The sequence below is a fragment of the Drosophila erecta genome, unplaced genomic scaffold (assembly GCF_003286155.1).
Source record: "Drosophila erecta strain 14021-0224.00,06,07 unplaced genomic scaffold, DereRS2 tig00000021-arrow-pilon, whole genome shotgun sequence".
Taxonomy (NCBI): domain Eukaryota; kingdom Metazoa; phylum Arthropoda; class Insecta; order Diptera; family Drosophilidae; genus Drosophila; species Drosophila erecta.
In genome coordinates this window covers 13,912,973-13,938,643 of record NW_020825198.1, presented here as the reverse complement: position 1 = coordinate 13,938,643, position 25,671 = coordinate 13,912,973, and the positions used below count along the sequence as shown (strand labels likewise).

Genomic DNA, 25,671 nt, shown 5'->3' with positions numbered 1-25,671 from the left:
AAATCATTGGTGATTTTTCGTTTTATTGAATTTATTGCCAGTTTAGGATTTAATAATGTCGTACCGTACAGCAAAGTTCCGGCGCATAGACGTCTGAAAATATGTTAAAAGCGATAAGTTGAGTGTATTTAGCCCATAACCAGTCGCCTTCCGTTTCATAACTGATTCGTAAAATGCCCTAAGAGCCCTGTTAGTATGGCGTTCAACGTTTTCGAAGAAGTTCCCTTTTCCTTATTTCCTTTTTGCAATAATAAGTTAGTGCACATTAAACCCGTTCTCTTATATTCATTGCAAGTGCTCCTGAAGAAGGGTATATTCCACAAGTTGAAATGAAATTTATATAGCAAATAAAGCGTAATATTCTGTATAATAATTATCAACAGCATGCCCTATTATACTACTGGCTGGAGATTCTTAATTTCCCCATCAAACAATCATTTCATCTCGGCTTATTCCAAGAAATATTAAACTAAATATCATATCTTATCAGCTTTTCGTCACGAAGACTTAGGCCAGCTAGACTTGATTCAATAACTCAAAAATAAAAAGGAATACCAGTCTGTACTGGACGGATTCACCGCGTATCTATTCTGGCCAACACTTGGCGGTGGAACTGCTGAGAATTTCTCAGTCAGCTTTACGCTTAGCATTCCATCAACTACATAGCTTGCTCGGCTTGTAAAATTGATTTCATATCATCGTCGCCATCTTGACACTGATTATATGCCTTCGCACTTGAGTGCCTCCAGGGGCAGCAGGGGCAGCAGGATTCGGAGCCAGGGGGCATGGGAAAATGCTCTGGAGATAGAAGAAGGAAAATATCAACACACCATTTAGCGCTAAATACACAGCAAACTCGGTCCGCAAAACGAGAGCCTCTCGGGAGGAGCGGCGCGGCTGTTGATGTCCAAAAATTAACGCAAAATCAAAGTAAAAATGCGATAAATTGGCGACGACAAGCGCAACGCGAGGAAACAATAACAACATCGCCGGACTGACGATGCTGACAACGTTGTCCCGCGCTTGAAATGAGCGAAAATCGGTCGAGCATATCAAATTGAAAAACTCCAAGACAACGCGGCCACGGTCGCCGGGGAATGGGAAGCGGGATGAGGACGAGGATGAGGTCCTGACGGGTCCTGAAGCTCCGGTTCCGACTGCTCTAGTGGTTGCTGGATGGATGCATTGGGCGGAATGGCTGGGTGGCTGTGGCGCGTGATGCTTCTGCGTATCCTAGTGACACACAAATACATCGAGAGATAGAAACAGACACCCACGCACAAAGAACCGAGAGCAAAAAGCGCGTAGCAAAAATAGCAGGAAAAGAATAACAGCTAGCTACAATAATAACGCTTGAATGGAGTGCCGTGGGGTGGTGGGTGGTGGCTGATGGTTGGTGGTTGGGGTGGTGCTAAAGGGCAGGGTGGCGAGTGGTAGAGGGCGGGGGAGGGGGTTGGTGATCGGCGGGTGGAGCGGGCCAGATGGACAGGCAACTGAGTAGACGACATTCATTGCTGCTTTGGCAGGTTGTTAGGTTTCCGAGTCTGTCAACGGCGGAGATTGTTAGCAGCTTGAATGAATGACTGACTGAACTCAGCCGAACTGAACTCGACCAAATCGAGCTGACTATTGATGGATTTGGCATATTAGCTGGCGGATAAAAGCAGCTGGCCAGCGGGAATTGGCCGGCATTGATGGCTTTCACACAAAACCAATGAGCAGCCGATCCAAACAAAGCGATTCTTAACACTTCTTAGTGCTTCTATTGGTACATATTTTTAAATCCCATTTAAAATAATTTCCACTGAAAATTCATAAAAAGTATAATACTGAAAATCAGTAGAAGCCCAATAGATCAAATCATTCTTAAAGGCATTTTGCGTATTCATTTCTTACTACTATTTCGTACTACTTAAAACCACCAACAGTTGTAAAGTCATGATTGCTGGCAGTAATCGGTATTCGTGCCCAATTATATTTTCATAAGGGGTCTCTTTGCGAAATTACCTTGGGAAATCAATCACAGCCATAACCGATTCGCAGTACAAGCCAAAAGTGTGTCTCGGCCATAAGGGGAAACCCCCGTGGAAAAAAAAAACACAACAAGCCGCGCCCCAAAACTTGGCTGGCATTATTCAATGCCTCGCAGATGTTTTCCTTGTTGCTGTTATTTTTGCCGGCTCTGAGCCCTACTAAAAAAGTGTTTCTCCATCTGCTTTGGATGTTGTTGTGGATGTTGTAGTTGGCAAAAATTGTTGCGTTTCGCATATTAATTTCTTCCTGTCTTCGTGCGTCGTCATCAACATCAAGCTCATGATGATGAATTTGCCAACATTTCGGTGAATTTCGGTGAATGGTGTGCCTGTGTGGGTGCGTACTACCCATTCGCTCTTCAGCAAGGACTAACGCTCTTAGAGAACTCTCTTCGTTGCTCTTATTGGCGTAGCTTTCCAGCCACGTTGTGTGTGGCTCGCCTTTTGGGCCATCTAGGCGGCAGCCTTAATCACATTGTGAGTCATGTGTTTCATAAATATTCAACAGAAAATTATCATCGCAATGATGAGCACTTCCAGTCAAAACAGAAAATGCAAAAACAACTTCCACAACTCCACGAGTTCTCCACCGAGCAGTGGAGGGGCAGTGAAACGCACATGTTTTTGCCAATCTGCACGGTTCGGCCTCATCATAACTCCCCTTGGCTGCCGCCCACTGCCACCCAACACCACCCACCACCCACCACCGCCACCCTTTGAATACCCTACGAGTACCCCCTACAATCGGCGGGCAGACAACCAGCCAGTAAGCCCGGCACTTGGCTCTCGCGCTCTCCCACTCAGATGCACTCCGCTCCACTACACAAGGCACCTTACATATCTAGGGCCCAAAACTAACCGTCTGGCCGTCTCGCTCGCACCCGCCGTCCTCGAAACGGGGGCCTGGAGAGCGAGAGCGAGAGGGCGCTAGCGAGAGAGCCTCGCCTGCGCGTGAATCGGCTAACACGAGTCACGATTCCGACGGTTCGGGGATTTTCCCTTTAGGCCTTGTTGGGTTTTCCAGCCTGCTCAGCTAGAGTGCCGCCATTCGGCGTGTTTGCCGCTGTGTTTGTTATGCCCCAAAGTGCCGCGATTGTGCACTCCAGTTCGATTGGACTGGCTACCAGCTGGTGATCCGGAGGATCTGCCATCAGAACTTCTAATCAGAAGCCTCGCGAGCAACAAGCGAGCCATTATCAGTGGCAGCAAACATCCCCTCTCGAGGTTACAACCCCATCAGATCCGATAGAGCATACGACACTTCGGCTTTGAACGCTGTGAGCGCTATGAACGCGCCGGTTCGACGGCACACATGTTCGATGCAACGCTCGGCAAATGTGCCGAACGGCCGTGGGGGTGGAACAACCACCCCACCCACCACCACCCATGCGCTTTCCACCGCGAACGTGAGCGCGTTGTTGTTTTGCCGGCGTGTTGGGCTGTTGCGTTCGCTGGTTCGAATTGGTCGGGTGGGCGTAAGTTCGGTGCGATTCGGGTTCGGACGAGGGACTTGTTCGGGTTCGGTTCGGATCTTTGGGGCTCTGGACGCCGTTGTAAGCGCCGTCCTTTTTCAGTATGATATTGAGTTCTGTGTAGTTAAGTCGGAATATTTCGTATAGTTCTCGTCGACTGTCGTGTGACATTTGTTCTTCGATTCAGAAACGCATATTGAGACGCAGCGATAATACAAATTACGAATATTCAATGAAAAAGATTTAAGCAAAACAAAACAAGCAACCAAAAACCAAACCAAACGAAACCAAACCAAACCAAAGAAAACCAACCAATTAAAATTAAAAAATTTCAATTCGCTTCAAAAATATATTACAAATATAACAGCCAATTTAATCAAATCAAATTCGCCACAAAAATCGCAAACAAAGTTTACAAAATTCGTTTACTCAATCCCATAACACAAAACAAGCTACAACTAATTCAAATATATAACTGTTAAATCTGTAAGCAAGGGCAATTACCACTAAGATCACCCTGAAAACCAAACTTATGCTCCAAAGTACATAATTCCCATAGATGATACTCCCTTCTGACTCATTAGAACTCGATTCCTGTTAAATCTCTCCATCAGCATCATTAACATTAGCTCCAGAAATAGACCGACTGCCATGATAAACAAACCCGAAAATAATTAGAAACAATTTGTAAACAACCAAATTTCCAAACAGAACTGGACACTGAGAGGAAACCCAATTGCCGATCAGGTTGTTTTTTTTTTTTTTTTTGTTTTTTATTATTCTCTCTGGGCCTGAGGTTTACTTTTTTGGAAATTTTTCCACGCTCTGTTTTATTCTCGATGTATTTTTTTCAATTTGCCCAGATAAACAGACGAACGAAAATTGTTTCACGCTCGCAGCACACGAAAACATTTTCAATTAAAATTTTGGCCCAAAAAGCCAACCAAACTAAAGCAAACCAAGCCAAAAGCAAAGCAGCGCGTAGCACCGAAAGCGTTTCTCACATTGAATTTGAATATTTTGAGCATTCCATAATTTCGTTTCCATCTCCATGGCATTCCGAATTCGATTCCGATTCTCCAGCACTCGATCCCATTGAAACCATTTTTCGCCAAAATCTGTTTTGTTTGCTGTACTTTGTTGTATTCCAAGTGTAGTTGTGTAGCTGTGTGCCAGTGCTAGTTGCCAATATACTTGTATATGGCCCTGTTAATTGAATATGCATTGCTCTTAATGATTTTTGGCCAGCAGAGCATGATTTTCCTTTCTTTGGCCAGCGATTTGCTATTTCAGTATTTGGTAGAAATTTTTCAGTTGGTTAAACTGTTTTACTGCCGCTTTGATGTGGCCCAAACCGTCCACACTCACAGTAAATTATTTTCTCTGGCCCAATACCGAAATGATTTTGATTATCGATGAGTGTTGAAATGGTCGTAAATCGCATTACTAATTTTTGATATTCCTGGGAGGTGGCTTTCATTTCTGGAGTGACATAGAAAAGAAAATGTGCATTGGAAGAGTTTACATTTTTGTTCCAAGTCGATGTGAAATGTTTACTGGAATATTTTTTCCACATTTTTATTAAAGTGATTGATGGTATACGATTGTCAATTTGTGAAGTGCTTGGAAATTCTTTTTGTGCATTGTGAAAACGTTTGTTAATTTTTTTTTTTTTAACATTACACTTTTTCGAAAACCTATGAAATAATTTACACCTTTTCGGAAAATTTCCATATTTTCTACTTTGCCCCACTCACAAGCACGCCTGTGCACTGAATGAAAATGATAAATCATTTTGCTTTGCCAAAAACAATAAATACATCAATAAATATTTACCCAGATTGATTTTCTTGCCATTCTCGGCGTTCACCTTAATTCCAAGCAATTAAACTCACAGTCAAGAGAATTTTCCAAGCCAAACGTACTTGGAAAATAATTGAATTACCCATGCTTACAGTGAACACAATCTAATATTCACAAAACACAAATTCTAATTCGATTTTAGATCAGAGAGAGAGAGAGAAAGAAAAAGAGATAGAGAAGTACACGCGTGTGTTTAAATACTGGAAAATACAGATAAGATAAATTATTGTAAACACTAAGCCATACACACATTATAGAAGGCTAACCACACGAAAATACATTAAAATCAATAAGTAACCAGTACAGAGAGACAGTTCAAGTGAAAACCCGAAACGATACTTTCAAAAAGTGCTTAAAAGTAATCAAAAGAATTATTCAAGAGATAAAAATTATAAGAAACAAACTTAGACAAATAAACAACGGTCATTTTCTGAGGAAGATATACGAAAAGCTTCCAGCAGAATCGGTGAAAATCGTTTACAATTTTTTCTCGCAAAGGCGCCACGTCCAAGAGCAAATCGTTCCATATGGTTCATATTATTGAATTGGTCGGCCAGCCGAAGGTTGAGTTTGCTCAACAAGTTACTGTGAGTATCAAAATCGAGAGTCCCAAATGAATTTTTACACCGCAGGACGAGGGGGGAGTGCTGGGGAGGGGCGGTCGATGGGGCCCCAAAATGATAATAAATCTTGTTGTCCGCAGTCACGTAATGACAACTTAATACAAATACATATGCATACATCGCCGCACACACTAACGCACTTTTTATTATGTTGTTGTGACGCTTTTCCTCTCTTTTTTTCGCCGTGCCTTTGGCTTTGCTCAACATATTTTGACAATTAATCATTCCCAGTGTCTGTGTGTCGTCCTCGCTGTGACAGTGTGCGTTTGTGCGTGTGTATGGGTGATTGCGGTTACAATTTTTTTGCGCAAATTTCGAAATCAGTGCGTCTGTGTGTGTAGGTCAATGTAACTCCCGTTTCGACTGTCTGCGTCTCGTGGCCATTAACACACCGCAATCTACACAATGACCAACATCTCGTTTCTTTGTTGCGAGTCCATTGGTCCCGCCTTAAAGAGCCCCGTTTCCTCCAGAGACAAGAAATGCAAGAAAATCCAAAAAGTAGACTACGATTCGATGAAAGATTAAATTTGATTCGAAGCAAAAGGAAAATGAATGGGAAATATTCGGTTGCAATGTAGTTTTGTGGGTTTCTAGACGCTTGAGTCGTTTCTCGAAAGAAAATTATTAAAATTGTGAACCTTCGATAGTAAAGTAAAGAAATTGTGGTTTTGTATGATAAAGTTTAGACGTATAAATAATTTGAGTCAAAAAGTGTAAACATAGTTTCATCATTTTAAAAGTGACTTTACTGTTGGTACTCTAAGATTTAAATTTTTAATTTTATATATCATCTGTTGTCAAATAATGCTGAAATTTGGTTTTCCTAATTTTTTAAGAAATATAAATAATGCCGATATAAAAAAGCTAAAGATGGTTTTTTGTGATTCCTACTCTAAAAGTGCATCTGAAATTATACAAATTGGGTAGTGTGTCAATTAGGGAAAAATAAAGTATTCATTTTTCCGTAATTAGAATCATAAATCTCGCAATCAATCGGCAGTAGATTGTGATTTATTTTTATTCGGCTTTGCTGATATCTCTTTATCTGGCTCGCTGTTTTCAACCCGATTTTAGTCTTTAACCATATGGACGCACCTTTAACCTACATATTGATTTATCAACTTTTACATTCACTCGCTCCTCAGTCTGGTGATTCTCCCAAAGTTGTCAACCAGCTTTGTGGAATTTGCGAAAAGGAACAAAACCTTAAATTCTAATCGGATTTACATTTATTTCTGTTGCGTTGAGTAACTACATTGAGTCCCCGCTTTGGCCCCCATATCTATCTATCTGTTTCACTTTCAGCTGACTGCTTTATCATATGTTCTTGTTGTTGTCGTTGCTGTTGATGTTGCCCCAGTTGTCACCCTCTTTTCCCTTTTCCCTTATTCTCCATTCCCCATTCCCCATTCCGCATTTATATATATTCCCTATTTTTTGATTTTATTACAACGCCAACGCAGAAAAGTCTGTTACTCGGGGATATTGCGTAAATTTCATTGTGTATTTCACTTTTATGGTGGTGGCTGTCTAGGATCGGGCGTACATGTAGATGGGGGTTGCACAGCGCCACACAGAAAGAGGGTGGTGGTGCGGGTGGTTGGGTGGTGCGTGCTGTGTGCTGTGGGCTGTGCGCTGCGTTAGATGACGTCGCCGGCGTTCTTTGTTGTCCTTTGTGCGTGCGTCCCGCGTCCTGTACTCCCAGGACCGCCCGCTCTCCGGGCCGCAAGTCCTGTCTGCCTTTATCCTTGGCAGGGATGTTCGAAAGTCCTTCGCCACTCCGCTGCGTTATCCTTACTCTCCTTCTATTCTAATGATGACACATGCGTTCTCTGTTGCTTCGCTGCTCTCTGTCCTGCTCCATCCTATTGTTGTTCAATATTTTGTGCCACTTGTTTTTGAATTTTTCCACATCCTTTTGTTGCTGCTCAGTTGTAGTTGTTTTTGTTGCTGGCATTACGTGTTAGCTAACTTGCTCGTTAAATGGTTAAGTGGAGCAAAGTCGTTGACACAGTTCTTTGGGGTCCTTTTCTTTGCTTTCATTTTATTTCGAGCGGGGGCTCTTGCATTTTGGGCCATGAGTCAGAGACACGAACTTTCCGCTGGAAGTTATATCCTTGGGTCGCAAGTTAGTTTTCTTTTGGGAAAGCTACCTACGGCAATCTTAGTAGTCTGATTTTATTGTAGGACTGATAATACAAGCACACGCTAAGACACCAACAAAAAGTTTCTTTAAAGGTAATTTTGGTAGATTGCTCCCTAAAATGCATATTACAATTTGCTGTAGGTTCACTTTATAGCAGAGTTCGTAAAATAGATTGTTTTATAGCTTCAATATCCTCTCTGCAATCAGGGATTTCCCTTATATCCTCTTTTAAATCTATATATATAGAGAGATTTATATATAGTTCCTTTCCCAGCCCCTTTCCATTTAGTTCCGCTCATCAGTACCCTTTTATGATTATCCTTCAGAGACTATGCCGTTCCACTTGAAGTCTCCTCTCCTTTGACAGCGCTTTCTTGGCAATTGCCACTTGGCACAATCATACACTTAATTTTCCACTTCATTTCATAATTTTACCCTTGAAACCAATAATCTTGCGGAGTCCGAACGAAGGAGTCCCTGGCTTGTCAGCCGCTGGCGTTATATACCTACCTTTTGACGGCCCCTCCCACAATTGCCCACCTGGGGCCGCATTCAACAGCTCGACGAGGCTAACACATACTCACAGATACACCCAGGAACTCACTCACACATGCAGCGCATTAAATTACATGCCACTGCAAATTACTTGAGAAAACAAAGCAGAAGAAGAAACAAAAAGTCGCAGGCAAAACAAGACAGACCGCACAGCGCGAACGCCTTGACGTATGCAACAATAATAATAACGGGTTGTGGTCGCCTTTTGTTATGCTTGGCTCGGTGTTTTGTAAGCCGTCAAGCATTTACATACCATTAGACGGGCCAAAAGGAAAATGGGAGTGGTGTGGTGCGGTCTGCTGTGCTGTGGAGGGGGTGACAGGCGTATAAATATTGAAAAGCGCCAACGCCTTTTGTTAGCTTGCTGGTAATTGCTTAAGTCGGCAAATTGCCCAGCCTAATAATCATAAATACTACCCAAGAAGCCACGGCGCAGCGAAAATAGGCTAGCCAATGAAACTTTCATAGGCCAATATCGGAAGGGTTAGCACGAGGTCTTCCATTGTGGGAATGTGCTTCAAATTGATTAGGAAAAGCGATTGGAATTGGTGATTAGTAATCTTAATTCCTTCTACTCATTTTGATATTAAATTGATATATGTACCAAATATAGTTTTTCACAAATACCAAAATCGTGCTGAGTTATAAAGTGATTAGACTGGCAAACGGTCACCAAATCAACGTGCATCGTTAAGAGAAGTTAACAATCTACATGCCAATGAACTCATTTACTTCGCTTTGAAGCAGATTCCCCCCGGAAAAACTACTAATGAAATCCTTTTAGTTCTTAATTCCGCTATGCTGGGCTGAAATGATTTGAATTTTTATTATGTATGGCGAAGGACACGCGACTCGGACCTTGCTCTGTGCCTTAATTTGAGTTTCTTGATTATGAGAGGTGACAGTTTTATAGCTTTGTTAACAGGGAGCGCAGACTGCACCCCCAAACCCGGCGAGCGAACAACAGTCTTTGCTTCTTTTGTTGTGCTTGGCATGTTCAGCGCTGATTATGCTTTGTGCCAGAAGCGGGAAAGCAGAAAAGCGGGCGAGAGGGAAAACGGGCGAGAGGGAAAAGGGAAAACTCACCCCCATTCGGGCGGCGGAAAACTTATCGCAATGGAGCAGGAGCGCGGCACAGGGGTCGGGCATTAGAATTACTTGCGTGATTAACGCACACCCTCGAGCGTGTCCATGCCCATTCCACGAGTCCATGAGGCCAGGTCTTATCTATGGCTGCCTGCCTTAATTGTGGGTCTTCCATTTGACTATCGATCGATTTTCGATTCCGTTCAATTCGATCACCGTAATGAGGCAACTTCAAAAGCTGCACAGCTCATTAGGTTTCCCCCGATATATATGTATATCTATATGTATTTATATATATATACAAATATATTTTCCCCCGGCTCCGATTTCCTTCGGCTCTTTTCTGCCTGTTCTTGGTCTTCTGCACGTTTTCCTTTGTTTTGTTTATGGCTTCTGAAAATAGCTGAATCAAAATGTAAACAAAAGCGCAAAAATACCAAAAAAAAAATGACGAGAATGGGCAAAGCAAAGGAAAATCTCGCACTTTGCAGCGCCGGCAGCTGCGTGCGTCATGTGAACAAATTTTCCAGATGCTTTTCCCAACCAACCGACCGATTAGCCCTCCCTTTCTCCCTGTGCATCCACGTATACTATATACATGGTATATATACTCTGCATACTTTTTAATGCCTTTGCCGAAGTGCAAAACCGCATGAAGAGGCCTTTAGCTTTCGACTTTTCGCCTTCTTTGCCGGTTGAACAATAAATTGTACTTCTGTTTATTATTTATGCAGAATGTTTACGGTCCTCTGCGTATATGGCCCAGTTTTTCTCTGCAGTTTCCATTTTCTTTGTACCCTAATTATTTCCTCCTACTACATTGTGAACCTTATTGATATTTGCTCTTCAAGTAGCCACTTTCCTTGAGTAGAATCCTTATTGTTTTTCTACTTTGCAAATAAATCAACAAGGCATCGAAAGGAGAGAGCAAAAGCCGACTGTTTACATTATGTTTACATTATGCAAAAGGAAACTCGGCACACAAAACCGCTAATTGTCGATAAACAACCAATAAAATACAAATTTCCCAAAAACATTTATCAAAAATAATATAAATAATAACAATAACCGCACAACCACACGGAGCGCACACAAAAACCAACAGCAAACACCAACACTCGAGGGCGATAAATAAAAATGGCAAAAGGAAACTTGGAATGAGCCTCTCGAGTGGGTGGGAAAAGCGGCAGGCAGCCGAAGGAGAAGAAATGTATGGAAAATAGTGTTTGACAGCTCATAAAAAATAATGTCGTATTCATTAAGGGTGGCACAACCTGTGTGGGAGTTGCCAAAAGCGAGTTCCACTTTATTTACGACAGGAAGCGGGCCAGAACAGCAACAGCCACTTGAAACGCACGCATGCAATGCGAATGGGAAATGGCCAGGATTGAAGTCGAGGCTGAGGGTCCTGGCCAGGATGTATAGAGTGGGGCTGACAGTTCGAGTCAAGCCAGCAATATTTAATTGAAAGCCAAACGAGACACTCGGCGAGCCAAGAAATACCCTTCCTTGAAGAGGGGCTTTGGTTTCTTGAATAAGTTGATAAGCTACTAACTATTCCCAAAAAAAAAAGAACATTTTTGATTATCACTGAACTTGTCTCAGGTCAGCAGTTTAAATAATAGATTTCGTTGAATTAAATCCATCTTTTTTAAAAGTTTCAAGTGTCTTACAATTTTTGATGTTCCAATAGATACGATTTTGGTTCATACCCTCAGCTTTAATGCCCTAAAAAATCTAAACACCCAATAGCTTTAAGTACGATCGAACATCGCCCCATGACATTGACAATGTCAGGGACTGAACTAATGAGGGAATGATTGAATGACACACTGGCAGAATGACAGTTTTCCTTTTTGCCTTTGGTGGGTGAGCGGGTGAGCAGGTGTTTTACGATTGTATACGTTTTTTGCTGTTGCTTTTGTATTCGGCGTTTGTTGTTAAAGGTTTGCGTGCTGAAAGTTTTCGAAGTTGTTCAAGTAAACACGTCGACGAGGGGGAAAATGGGAGGCGGGGGGTGTTTAGGGGCAAGTTTGTTGCTTGGAACATGCAAATGTTACAAGGTGTTATGCTTTATGTACATTTAATTGAGACTTATTAGGTAGTGAAGTGTACGATAGTTAAATGCGGTTGCTGTTCCTGTTGTTGTAGTTGGCCTGGCTTGTTGATAATGTCGTTAGTGGCACAAAGGGGGGGTATAGTATCTGAACTTAAAGAGCTGCGAAACGATGGAGCTTGTTGCCCTCTGGCTTGAAATTCTGTCTCTTCGCCCTTTAAATCCCAACCTAATCAAATGTATATCTCTGCCATAACACGAGGAACAGCTCTGCCAAATCTTTAGCCTGATTGCGGGTACAGAGTGGAAATTGTAATGCCAAAGTGCATATCTGAGAGTGAACAAAATGCGGAGAGAGTGCCGGGGAAAATAACTCAGAAATGTATAGTCTGTCCGTAACCTCCGCCCCATTCATTGCCCCTTCGGCTGGGCTGCATTAGATGCCGCCACTTCAATGCGCATTTCAAGTTTATTTTCTCGATTTTCTGCGCGTACTGTGTGCTCGAGTTAGTTGCATTTTTCTATTTTTGGGTTCAAAAATACAAAAGCACGAACGGATGCCCCGATGCCCCGATACTCCGCGTACTGCCTTCCAGCATTTTGCTTTCTATTTTCAATAGACGGCGTTGTTGTTCTTGGTGTTGCAGCTATTTTCTTGCAGCCGACAAACAATAAAAATGATGCGTTGTATTGCAAAAGCGCTGCTGTCCACACCACTCCAGACCACACCACACCAGACCAGCCCCGCCCCCTCGGAAAAACCCCCATCATCCGCCCACTTTCGCAGCATAGCATATGTTGCAACTCTGTTGGTGAAACGAAAAATACGGAGCAGAAGAATGGGGATGCGGATGTGGCAGGCGAGGAGTGCGGAGGAGATTTTCACCCATTGATATTGATGAAAACGACGTCCAGTTACAGTTCGTTGGCTTTTGCTGCATTTTTCAAGGGAAAATATACGAAATGGAAGGCGAAATGGCAGGGGGCCCTGCAACAGCTGAGGATATGCAAATGGTATACATTTTGTCAAAGCATAAAGACTATGTTTGGCAGGGATATAAAAAATACATGACACATGTACGTACCTCCCTGATACAAATGCCATTCGCGACGGCGAGCAGCACAGATGGAGATGCAGATGGAGATAGAAATGCATATGCATCATTTATCCAACGACAGTGGAAACGAATAGTCTAAGATATCCCATCCGAGGCGCACTGACTATCCAATCTCAACTAATGTTGCATTCCTTTTGATTCTGCTTGTCTTGGGCGGAGATTGGATCACACGGTAGAAGCATATGGTTGTCCAACTAAGGTCCGAAAGCTGAGAGATTTATAGCATCGCTTTCCTTTATCTCAAGTTTCGACTTTGAATAAAAGGTAATCTTTAATTCCCCAAAGAACTCTTGACTTTGAATTTGAACGCATCCAATTGTAAGCACTTTTTGATCTTACTACGGTGAACCTGCGATCACAAGCCTCTGCCTTACACCTCATTCAGATTCAATTTTCCGGCCTTTTGCTAACTAATCTGCAGTCCTGCGTGGCAGCTTCTATTGTCCTGCTGCCGTGCCTAATTTAACGCTCGACGCACACGCACAGCCACCTATTTTCCCATTTTCCCCGGCCGAGGACCCCGCTAAATTGTCACTAATACGCCGCCTTGTGCTCGGCGGTGCATGCCCCTGCACATAATTCTCAATTCTCGGCGAGCGGAACCGAGCGGCTAACAACTGCAATTGTTGGCAAGAAAAAGAGAAACTTAATAATTGCCAGGGCGCAACACTTTAATGGCACACATCTGCCCCTTCCACCGCTGCCAGAGTCACATGTGCTGTCCGAGACTGGGAATTTTATGCAAATCTTCTGCCATTCGCCGGCGGAGGTGGAGACTTGCCAAGTGACAATGCAGAACCAACACACCCACCCACGTGCCAGAAAAGATACACAAAGCAGGACACTCTAAGCCGGGGAACTCCTCCTCCTTTGTTGGCAGTCCCTTGGTCCTTTTTTCCACCCGTACATTTCATGCCTTCGTTTATATCCGTTTATTCTTTTTTTTTTTTTCTTTTTTGCTCTGTGCCTGTGCAAGTTTGTGCAACTATTTTCCATGCGCATGGGCACAAAAAGGCAACCACCGCACGACTACAACTACTGCTGCTGCTTTTGCTTCTGCTGCCAACTATGAGCCAGGGGAAGTCCCCAGTCTCCCCCCCATTCCGTGCCCAAATCCCCCCTTTCCACAACCCTTAGCCCAGAATGTGGCCAGTGGCAGGCAGCCAACCAGAGCGTAGAGCAAACTGGAGCATTGCAACTATTTATTTGTTGTTCGCCGCCCCAGGAGGCAGGGATTTTTTCTATTACGCGCTCGTTTATTACGGGCATTCCAGCTCACGCCTAAGTGTATGCAGTTTTCCTCCTTGTTATTGTTTTTTTCTTTTTTTTCTATTTTTTTGTTGCTATCCTTTCTGGCAGGACAAGGGATTCCCTCTAAGCAGTTGCGGTCAAAGGAGCACCCGTTTTAAATTCCTGCGCTTCGCACAAATTAAGCGATTCCCTTTGGCCCGATTGATGGGCAACCGACAATTGCTAAGCTCCTCAGTCGGAGCCTGATTCACAATCAAAGTCGGAGTCAGTCTTTGGCCGGAAAAGTTGCCGGGAAAGGCGAAAGCCCCGGGAAGAGCTGCTAAACCGGAGACAGACAGGGACAGGGACAGTGGGAGAGCGAGCAAAAAAATAGCGGAGAAAGCGAAACTTTTTAATGATGTAAAGTACAAAGTTTTCTGTCTTGTCGCTGGCGCAAGTAACTTGAGTAAACTTTGAGTTATGCCCTCCCAGCCTTAGATGCGAAATCCGAGGCAGTAGCAGCGGCGGCGACGACGACGACCTCAAAGCGCAGGACGACATCCTTTTGCACCCACAGGCAGGACATCATCGATCGATGCGGGTGGCGGGAACTGCGGCTGGTATTTTGTCGTTTGTTAAAAGTTTTCAACACTCATTTTTATTATGACATACGCGCGAAGTACGATCCAAATTAGTGGCAAATTCAGGGGAGTTCTGTGGGGGCGTGCTGGAAATGGTTGCGCTAATAAAATGCCAATTTGCTGCCATTGAATGGCTGCTTTATTGGCCGCCATTACAACTCGTACGCATAAAGGGCCATGCCACATCCTCCTGTATATGTACGTATGTACATACACCCACACACATGCGTGCGGAAGGACCTCTTGAAGGAGAAATTTTATGACGGCAACATTTACACGCATAAAATATGCATGATAAAACTTTGTTGTTGCAATAAATCAGCCACCCCAAAAATTGTGCAGCTCCTTACTTGGCCAGCCGGCCTGATGTGATTACAAAACCATTCCGAAACCGGGAAGCGCGTACAGGGTATCCTTTATTTATGTCCTGCGTGATCCGAGTTCATCGCGATGCGGTCGTAATGAGTTCCCCGAGCAAATCAATTTATTTTAGCCCCTCGCACCGCTGTCAAACTACTTAAACTGCCATTAAACTATCGAAAGTGAAGGATGCGAAATATATTTGTAAAAAAAATGCAAGAATGGAAAAGAGGGAAAACTTTTGCGGCTTGCTCAATCAGAAGTACTACAAAATGAAAAAAAAAAAAAATGAAGCCCTGCTTTGTTAGAGGTGCAAATGCCTCACAAACAGACAGAGCAAGTCGCCTTCACCAACTTTTTTGGCCATTGTGTTTTGACTGCCTTTGTTGCATGCATAAAATATTTATGCTCTGGAAAATATGCAGCAACAAAAACGGAGGGGTTGCCTTTCCCCTGCAACTTTTTGCCATGTGCGTGCAACTTTTCACACTCAAATGAAATTACGAGGGAAAAAAAGGAAAACTTTGCTACTTAAATGTAGCGCTCTCTCTCGCTGTTCCCATTCTGCCTCGTTTTTATCGCTTTCTGCACTTTATCAACCATTTTGCCGTGGCTCAGTGAACGCTCAATTGCCGGCTGCCACAAGGAGAGCGAAGGAGATAGATGCGAACTTTTCATTAATAACGATTTTCCATTAACTATCGATTGATTTCGAGTCCCCAGGACAACAGTGTTCAGTGACAGCAGCATCCCGCCACCAGGCGCAACAACAATGAGCCGCGGCAGCAAACGCACTTCAGACAATGCCTGCAACCGGCAGCTACCAACAACACTTGAGTCTATTTAAAACGCAAACAACAATAAACCGACCGGGGGCAGGGGGTGCTATTTAAAGGGGGCTCATAACCGAGGACGACGCCGCCGACGCCGACAGGAAAAACTCATTGAAAAGTTTTTCTTTTTTACACTTGGCGCGCTCTCCCGTTTCGCCAGGACCTCCGTTCCAATCCACTCCACTGCTTGCCCCGCGCGATCCACACACCTAAGCGGTGTATCGGAGGAGGAAGTTTTTAATTTTTTATCCTGCCACAGCCAACTCTGGCCAACTCTCTGTGCAACGGACCTGGTTACGCTTATTTGGGATCGCGGGTGTCCTGGATTTTTTCTGGCATAATTTCCTGGATGTTATCAAAGAATTTCTTTGATTAGTGTAATTGACTTTATCATTCAGCATCTATACCGAAATTACTAAATTGACCACGTAAGGAAGTTGTACACTGAAGTTGTACAAGTTGTACAAGTGGTGTACACAGTTGTACACCAAATGCTTCTAGTCCGCATATTTGACTTATTTTCTCATTTTAATGCAAACTCGCAAGCGCCTTCTTAAGTAATTTCAATGTACTACTCATTAAATAATGCAAATTTTAAATTTCCGAGTTGTGCAGTAAAATAAAGTCTCCTTGTGGTTGCTAAATTTAGTTCTAATAGCAAGCTATAAAAAAGCTCTGCTTGTGGGTTAAGAACAGTTCAAGTTTCGCAAAAGGCTAGACAATAAAGTTTTTAAAACCTTTCAACTTGCCCCAGTTCCACGTTTATTTCTCCCATCATCTGTTATTGCTGATGATTTAAAGAACTTGATGTTAAAAGTTTCTTCTATTTGAGAATCCTCCAGAGTATGATCACTCCGACTTGGCAGGTGTATGTCTTCCACCTCACTACTCCATCAAGTTCTTGTGCAGTTCCTCATCCTTCGTCCTTGTTGGCTAACACGCGTTACGTTCACGCCGGCTGTGCTGGCTCCTTCGTCCTTTTTTTGCTCCTGCGAGTATTACGGGTAATGCCTTTTGTGTAGGTCGTCGGCATTGCGTTTTCTGGTGCTATTTTTTCTTACTTTTTCATTATTTTTGTATATTTCTTTTTTGTCGGTTTTGTTTTGCTTCTACCATTTTTATATAGCCGAAGACCGCGCGCGCCCAATATATATAAATTATTGCATAAAGTTTGGCGCTAAGTTGCAAAAAGTTTCCTTTCATTGCTGCCGCTGCTGCGGCAGCAGCGTGAACGACACACAATAGTCTATAAATCTTTATGGTCAACAGAGATTACATGGGCCTGGCCCAGACGCGGCGAAGAAAGCCTTCGTGTAGTTTACTGCCCCCGAGCCGTATCCTCTGGCCTTAGCAGCTTTTTAGGCGCTGTGTGCGTTGTTTTGATTTGTGTCCTCCTATTCCCAACCATCCCTACCAGCTATTCCAGCTGTAGTGCCCAGTTGTTGTGGCTTTTGCCGATTGTTACGGCAATCGAGGGCAGAGTTCAGCATATGGCCATAAAAATGCGGTGCAGACGTGGTAGATGCTAGATAAATCATGCCAAAGCCCCAGAAAGTATGCACTGCCGGCTGCCGGCGAATGAATAGAAAAATTCTTGTAAAAATCAGCTACAGGAATCGCAGAGCTATCGTGGCACACCTTTAATTGCTTAAATTGTTCCCGTGCCGCGTGGGCTTCGTGGAACACGACTGGCAATTCGATTTCTCGTGGCCCCATAAACAACTTTTAAAAAGTATACAAAAAAAAGGGAAGAACGTATATAGGTTTACCGTTAGGATCATTTTACATAAAAATGCAATAAATAGCTACAACGAAATTTATGGTGGTCGTGGAGGCAAGGATCTATAAAAGGAGCGCGGGAGAGGGAGGGGCGAACAGGAAGGATGGAGGGCGCTGGACTCACTCGTAAATGTCAAATGTCCTGTGCCAAGGGTGTGGGGGCGCCTCAAAGTATGCTTATAAATTGCTCTAAATAGCAATTTTGGCTGCTCCACCTCTGGAGCTTCTGCCGCTCGGTGTCGTGTCATTTGTTCGTTTTCTTTATTAGTGTCATGTATTTTTATAGTTCAAAGGACATTTGAATGATTGAATGAACTGTTTGCCCTCCCTTAAGCCACCCACTGCCCAGTTCCACACCCACTTTTTCTGGCTTGCTTGACCGAAAACGAGTTGCGCGCATGATTTCATCCCTTGCAGCCAAAGGACTCGCTCTACGTGCGGTCAGCTCCTGCTCCTGGCCGATGTCCTGGTCAGCGGCCAGGCACGTTTCATCATGGCCAGCTTGTTGTTGGTCTGGCGACTATATCAAATAACGACTATTGGCTACGCCTGTGTGGCGCTCCGTGATGTCGTGTCCCCGTGTAGGGTTACACACCACCTACTGCCAAACCTTCCCTTCCCTTCCCATCCCATCCCACTCGATTCCATACGAATCCATCCAATCCCACTCCATGCTATCCCATCCCATCCCATCCCAGTGACCCTGTGGTGCTGATGATGATGTTGTTGTCGCCAAGCGTCGCCATCGCCATCGCCATCGTCGCTGGCGATGACGAATGAAAATCAATATTTATTAGATTACTTTCGAAATTTTATACGAAAATAGAATTTTTATGACATTTTTTCTCTCTGGTTTCGCCCTGGGCCAACTTTGCCATGTGCCTGGGCGTGTTAAAGTGTTTGCAATAATCAATTTTTGAGGGAAACTTGAGCGGGTCTTGCGACCCGAGCTTTAAAAGGGGTTTTGGCTGCGGAGATAGTGGGGCTTAAATGTGGTTTAATGCTTTGCGCAGTTCTCCTCTCTCTTATCGCCCATCATATTTAATTACAGTTTTCGTTTGCCACCCCCAGAGCACTCATAATGACTTAATTATACTTTAGCCAATTTTCCTACCACTACTAAAGTACTCTGCACTACCATATCACTTAATATTAAACATTTCCGTGTTCTCCCTTGTCTGTCTTTGCAGGTAAGTTGCCATCATCCATTAATACCACCAGCCATCAAATTAGTAAGTACACAAAACGAGCTGCTAACACTTTTTATGTGCGTCTTTAACTGTATCTGTATACACCTCTCTGTACAACCTTTGGCATTCCATTTCCCCCACCAGGGCCAATAGATATACGTGTACACGAATATAAAGCAAATGCATTTTAGTGCCCTCAGTTGACCTCGTTTGGGGCTTGTTTTTATGGCTCGGGCGAAGCCAAAGCGATGATGCTACTCACGTGGCTCAAAACTAAAAGCTCCCCTGTGTGTCTACCACCTCCCCGTCCCCCATCGCCGAATCTTGAGCTAGTTTCGGTGGGTGAACTCATCCCACCCCCCGGGAGTCACTTAATTATGAAGCTGCACATGAAGTAAAACGTCATAAAGCGTCGAGTTGAGTTGAGTTGAGTTGCGCCGAGCAGAGGCCATATACGGTTGACTTGGGAAGCATCATCCGTTCCCGTCTGTCTGCCAGTGCCGCTTACACATTCTTTTTTTTTTTTTTTATTTTGCAGGGGGCTTGGCAGTATTCTGCAGTTAATTTTCCGTTGCTAAATAAACTGTTTATGGCATTTATGCCAAAAATTTTTGGCCAAAAGAGAGCAAGGGTGTGGGGTGAGATGGAGATGGAGAGAAATCCCCGGATGAAGGATGACGATGGACCGACGTCTGAGTATGCGAGTGTGCGTGTGAGCTGAGCAATTTCTGCATAACCAACACAGAGGAGCGCTGTGTATCCGCATCCGGTTTGCCCGGAATTGCCTCTTAATTGTGATTTTCGAACAGCTTTAAGCCCGATAAAGGTTTTTTGCTCTGTGAATTAGAGAAATTGTTGCAGGATTCAAATTGAGTATGGCCGTAAATGACATGCTTTGACTTTGCACTTTTGAAGATCTGAGGAATCCGAGTAGACTAACTTGTATTATTTCGCTTATTGCAGAACGACTGTTGTGTGTTCACTGACCCCTCCACTCATACAGCAGAGTATATTTACATTTTATGCAAAGACACACACACACACACACACACACACACAGTCGCACAGCGGGCACACCCACGCATATACAGACAGACTCACACACTCGCCTTTATCCACTGACAATTTGGCAGTCACCGCAATCATAAAAATTTCCACTTTCAAGGAGGGCAGAGAAACAGGCCCGTCAGTCAGTCGCCTCTGCGCCTCATTTAAATGCAAATTTTTGACGAGCGGTTTTAACATTCTCCTCCTCCGCTGGCGGTGAATGAAAACATTAAAATTAAAAATAAAAAAGTAGTCTGCTTTTAGGCAGAACTCTCGGTGGTGTTTGTATATGGGTTTCTGTGTTTGTCTCTCTCTCTGTGTGTGGGTGTGTGTGTGTGCTCGTGAGAATAATTCAAGGTGATAGCTTAATTGAAATATGCTTTTAGGCGCTTTGCCACGCCCCCGGCCAAAGAAACGCCCGCTCTCCACACTGTTTGCCTTCCATTTTGCATACTTCACTTTGTTGTGTGTCTGGGTGCATATTTTATGGAGCTGCGGTCGACCACAGAGACCCACAAAAAAATAAAAAAAAAATGAAACGGAAGAAAAGAGAAAACGGAAGGGAATCTGAATCGAAATAAAAACTGAAGTGAAGCTGCTTAATGTTATGCAAAGTGTTTGAGCCTGCGGCATGCGTAAACCGACGGAAAAAAGCGGCGGAATCGGGCGTTTGGACACCCAATCCTGGTTGTTCGGGTGGTGGATACATCCCCACCATCACCTTTAATTGCTGGCCATTTCAATTCTCATTACAACTTCAATTGACTTTTGCCGGATGCTGGCAGCGGGATAATTGCTAGTGGTGACCGAGCGCTTTTGCTCCACTTAAAGGGTAGCAATGGGTATGCCAGGACCTGCAAACATACGCGCTTTATAGGACTTATCATATCGCAATCCCTCCTGGATCTGCCATAAACATTCATATGCATAAATTTGACATTTGGCTGCTCCATAAAAATACTCCCAGCCGCAGGGCCTTTTGCCTGGTAGTCTCCCCGGATTCCCGAATTCCCGGAGTCTGGGATCTGGGATCTGCGGAAATTTATGCACATAACATCCACTTGACTCCTTCCGACAGACATCCTGCCGCCCCCAAGTGCAACTCTCCAGCTGAAGTCTCAAATGAAAAGCGACAGCCAGCGAGGATGTTCGAGCAAAAATCTGGTTTGCAATTTACAAATTGCGCAAAGGCGGTAGAAAAACAAAGGGAAACAAAAGGAATGCCTTATATTTTATGCAATATGCCACACCGCGTTTTATTAAGCAAATTACGATGAACGAGATGGGTGGATACAATCTCGGCAAGTCCTACTTATGACCTTGGCAAACAGCCTAACGCCTCTGTCCTGAGCCATTTGGCAAACAGACTCAAGACTCTACGCCACTCGCCTCGCATTTTGCTGCTCTTAACGCACATTTTCATATATAAATTATTAATTTCGCATGCCTGCCTGGCCCACATCCACCCCCAAAGGACGAAACCGCACGCCTAAGCAGTCGAAGGATCAGGATGGCGGCAGGAAAGCAAATAAGCGGGCGACTGAAATGCATTTTGTGCTCCATTAAATAATAAAAGCGAACGTGGCAAAGATAGCGTCTCTGTGTCTGAGTTCTTTCCTCTGTGTGGATCTGTATGTACACAATAAAAATCTCACACGAAGCGCATAAAAATAAAGCAAGAGATACCCCAAAGAGGGATGCCCTCCTACACCCAAACACTCACATCTTATCTAATGGCAGAGTCAAAGCCCCCATTGTGATTTTTAAGTTGCTAACCTTTATGGGCAAAGGGAGTTGAGTTGAGTTCAGTTCGAGTGTGTTTTCTGTTCGGCGGAGAAAGTGCATAAATAAGTAAACAAATGCCTGTCGCTTAAGATTACATGGCAAATAAGCTGGCGGAGCAGGACAACATTTGAATGTGGAGGCAAAAGCGAGGAATCCTCGCCGCTTACTTACTTATTCATAGCCAGACCTGAGCGGAAAGTGTGTGTCTTGAGGGGGCATAAAAATCAGCATAAACAGCAATTGTTATGGCCTGCGAATGAAGCCCAGATCAGCTCGGCTCAGAGCCCACATCTGTTTCACTGAATTGAGGTAATTTTGTGCGCCTAAAGCACGCAAATCAATGCTGTCGAAAGGATTTGAACTGCAGCGCAATGAAACCAAAAATAAAACGCTGGATTGAATGTCATTCCATCGGGATACGGATATATATACATTTTAATTTAGCTATGAGCACTCACAATTCCTCGCCAAAATCGGTGGCAAGCAACAAGGGTTGAGATGAGAAATGGGGCTTGCAGCCTGTTTGACACGCACGTGTCCTTGCCAATGACAAGGGAAATTTTACAACTTTCAAGTTTAATTTGCCAAAAGTAGCAATCAACCAAGAGGCAGGAATCCGAAAGAGGGTGGAATGCTTAGAGGACAGAGGGGTGGTTAGGAGAGGACCAACCCTTTCGGGCTAATTGCTTGGAAGTTGTTAAATGTAAAAATTAAAATGTATAAAATGTGTATATTTTATATTAAACTGAGGAAGAACTCTGCAACTGTCAGTCACTCACTTTCGCCCCCGTTCGCACATTTGTTCAGTCGTTCAGTCATCCACTCATTCACTCATTTACTCATTCAGTCATTCATTCATTCAGGCAGAACGTAGTCGGTTTTATGAGGTGTTAAGTGGGCTTAAATTAAAAGTGGGCGTGGGTGGAATGTGACGAAATGTTTGCATATTTATTTAAGTTATGGCAAGGAGCAGCCATCCGAAGGATCCTGGGCTGGCTCTCTCACTCACACTCTCCCACTCTTTATTCCTCTCAGTTGAAGAGGGCTGCAGACTTGACTTTTGTTTGTTTTCCGTTTGACGTGAAGGGGCCACATGTGCGTGTTATAAATTTATATTTAATAAACTTTTGGATCTGCGAGGCTCAAGTGGGTATCACAGGGAATCAGCGCCAGAGATTCCCGGTTGCAGAGGGCGAAGGGCAAAGGACAAAGGACGAGCCGAAGGAAGGTGAAAATGAGGCAGTGATAAGCAAATGGGTGCCAGTTTATAATGAACATATAATGTTTCATGTAGAGCTTACTGGCGTCAGCAGGCAGTTCTCAAGTTCCAATTGTTCTCGACCTTTGTCATGTCCATGTCCTGCTATCTCCCAGAGATAATCTGATTTCCCATTTGCGTATTTTCCCCCGGAACTCTTCTCGCACATTGCACTTTCTCACCGGCAGTACTTATGGGTCCCCTATTAATTATATATTCAAAAAAAGCATCTAGCTTTGTTTGCCTTTGACACACCCACAAACCCAAACTAAGACACCGTGTCACAGGACACGTGGCAGCATTTTGAGTAGCAACATCAAGTTGCTTATTAAAATAATAACAAGGCCGCCCGGAAAAAACTGAACACCAAATGTGTGATGCAGTCAACCCTCAACGATAGGAAAACTAACCCCAGCAATCACAGATGCGGAAACCAACCCCGATAATGAAGAGCCAAGGCCAACCGTGTCTTTAAGTTTTAAAGCCCATAAAACACTGCCCGAATCTATGCCACTTTGATCATCAAATCAAGTTGTATGCTCTCTAACGTCCTTAATTCGGCCCACTCCTTTCGACTGGGTTGGCCGGACCCAGGAAAAGGAACTATTACTGACCCAAGGGACACGACTAAATGAAATCTAAATTAATACAATTTTCGGGTCGCTACGCTTAGTGCAGGACCCAACGCACACATATCTCCGCCTATGAGTCCTTCCACTCACCAACGTCGTCCTGTCATATTGACAGCCAGCGAGATCAAAGATGTGTGCGGAACTGGTGCTCGCAAGGAACTTGCGCTTGTTTTCGTTTTCGGGGAAAATGCAGGGGGATGAGGAGTGGGTAAATTGAGACATGGACATGGAACCAATTTCGTGCCATATTCATATGAAGACCGGGCAGCACGGCATGGCAAATAAAATAAATGGCAATGAATGACTGAGCAAATGAATAAATGGCACAAATTTTTGCTTTGAAATTCAAATTTCAAAAGTTGTCATGACATTGTGTTTATGACATTTAGTTGCTACGGCCAGAAAGAGATGACGCGCTGCAAAGTTTGAGATAGAGCTATACTACTATACTCGTACTATATATGAAAAGAGACAACTTCTGTCGATGCTTCGTTTTTATTTTAATGTTTGGTCAGGGTAGTGGGCCTTGGGGTTGGGGACTGCATATTTAAAATTGAATATTTGCACGCCTTGAGCATTTCGGATTACAAAGATATACTTCACTTATGCGCACACAAACACACATGAGCGCCGAGCGTGTGCGTGTGCGTGTGTGTGCGTGTGTGTGCGTGTGGGCGTGCCGAGTTGTCATTTGCATGCGCTCTATGCGTTTGTGCTATTTGCACTGCTCAAAGCCATGTTAAGCGGTTTATTTTTTGTGTTGTATGCCAAGCACACAGAATTTTCTCGTCGAAAATTAAATTTAAATAGCCTTGAACGGGGGAATATTAGGGACGCAGGATGCGGCCAGAAATGGGTGAGAAGAGGGTCCTTTTTTGGGGTACGCATAATTCCCTAAGCTGGACATGATCAGAATTTAAGGGATTCTTAAATCATGTAGCTTTCCCCTTTAGTCCAACTTTTTTACCTACTTTTGTGGGCTTCATGTTTAACTCAAAGTTTATTGTTGTTATAATACAACAAAAAAAATACATTTTAAAGTTCTACAATTAAATTATTGAAAATTTTTCTACCATTTCCATTCACTGTACGTTGCCTTGCAGTTGCGTTATTATCCTTCTTAGCTTTTGTTTGCCCTCATTCCCTACCCACATCCTTTCATCTCACCTCAGGGCAGAGCTTTTCAAATTTAATACGAAATATGAATTCGCCTGATTTCATCAACTGCCGCGGCGGCGATGTGAGATACACTTTCGCGTTCAAAGTGTGTGTGGTGCCAGAGATACATTTTCAAGAGTACACACGCTGCCTGCTGAGAAACGTACGCGATTGCTATTTACAAAAACACGCTGCCGTATGCCGCACACGATTTTCCAATTGAACTCACACGTGTACACACAGAGGCGGATACACGGATACACGGATACGGAGATACAGAGATACGACGGCGTACACTGGCGATACGGATACATGCAGTCCTGCGAGTCCTGCGAGTCCTGCGAGTCCTGCCAGTGATGCCACGATGCCAGTGATGCAGTCGTGCATTCAATCGCTGCGTCGTCACCTCGCCGAGAAGTAGGGTGTGGACCGCTGAGCGAGCTCCGACTGCCCGAAATCATTTCAAGTTAATAATAAATGGAGCATCATCATCAGACATCAAACCCGTAGAGCAAACATCGAGTATCCTTTTGCTCTGTTTGCGTTTGTGTTTGTGCTTGTGTTTGCCTGTTTGCATTGCCATTGATTTATTTTTTGGGCATGGGTTTTTCAATTTGCTGCAACCGAAGCAGCGGCGCCTTCTTCATGACATGTAATGAGCTGCCGCTGATGCCACTCCTGCGGCTCCTTGTGCGGCACGAATCAATTAAAATACGTGCCGGGCATTAGAAGAGTGCGGCGCATGGATTCGTATTCGTATTCGTATTCGGATTCAGGCTCAAATTCAGATTCCTGACTTGGCA

At 43.9% G+C, this 25,671-nt stretch overlaps 1 protein-coding gene across 8 annotated transcripts in view; it reads left to right on the top strand.

Moving 5' to 3' along the window:
- The first annotated feature begins 3,827 nt into the window (after positions 1-3,827).
- Positions 3,828-25,671, top strand: part of LOC6545567 (CUGBP Elav-like family member 4) — a 127,473-nt gene continuing 105,629 nt past the window's right edge. For 7 of the 8 annotated variants that reach the window (XM_015157661.2, XM_015157646.2, XM_015157649.2 and 4 more), the window contains exons 1-2: positions 3,828-3,991; positions 5,511-5,955. In XM_015157661.2, coding sequence (XP_015013147.1) covers positions 5,896-5,955 — 60 coding nt within the window. In that variant the 5' untranslated portion in view covers positions 3,828-3,991; positions 5,511-5,895. Of the gene's footprint in view, positions 3,992-5,510; positions 5,956-18,988; positions 19,031-25,671 lie in introns of all 8 variants that reach the window. The other variant, XM_026977947.1, reaches the window with a different exon arrangement.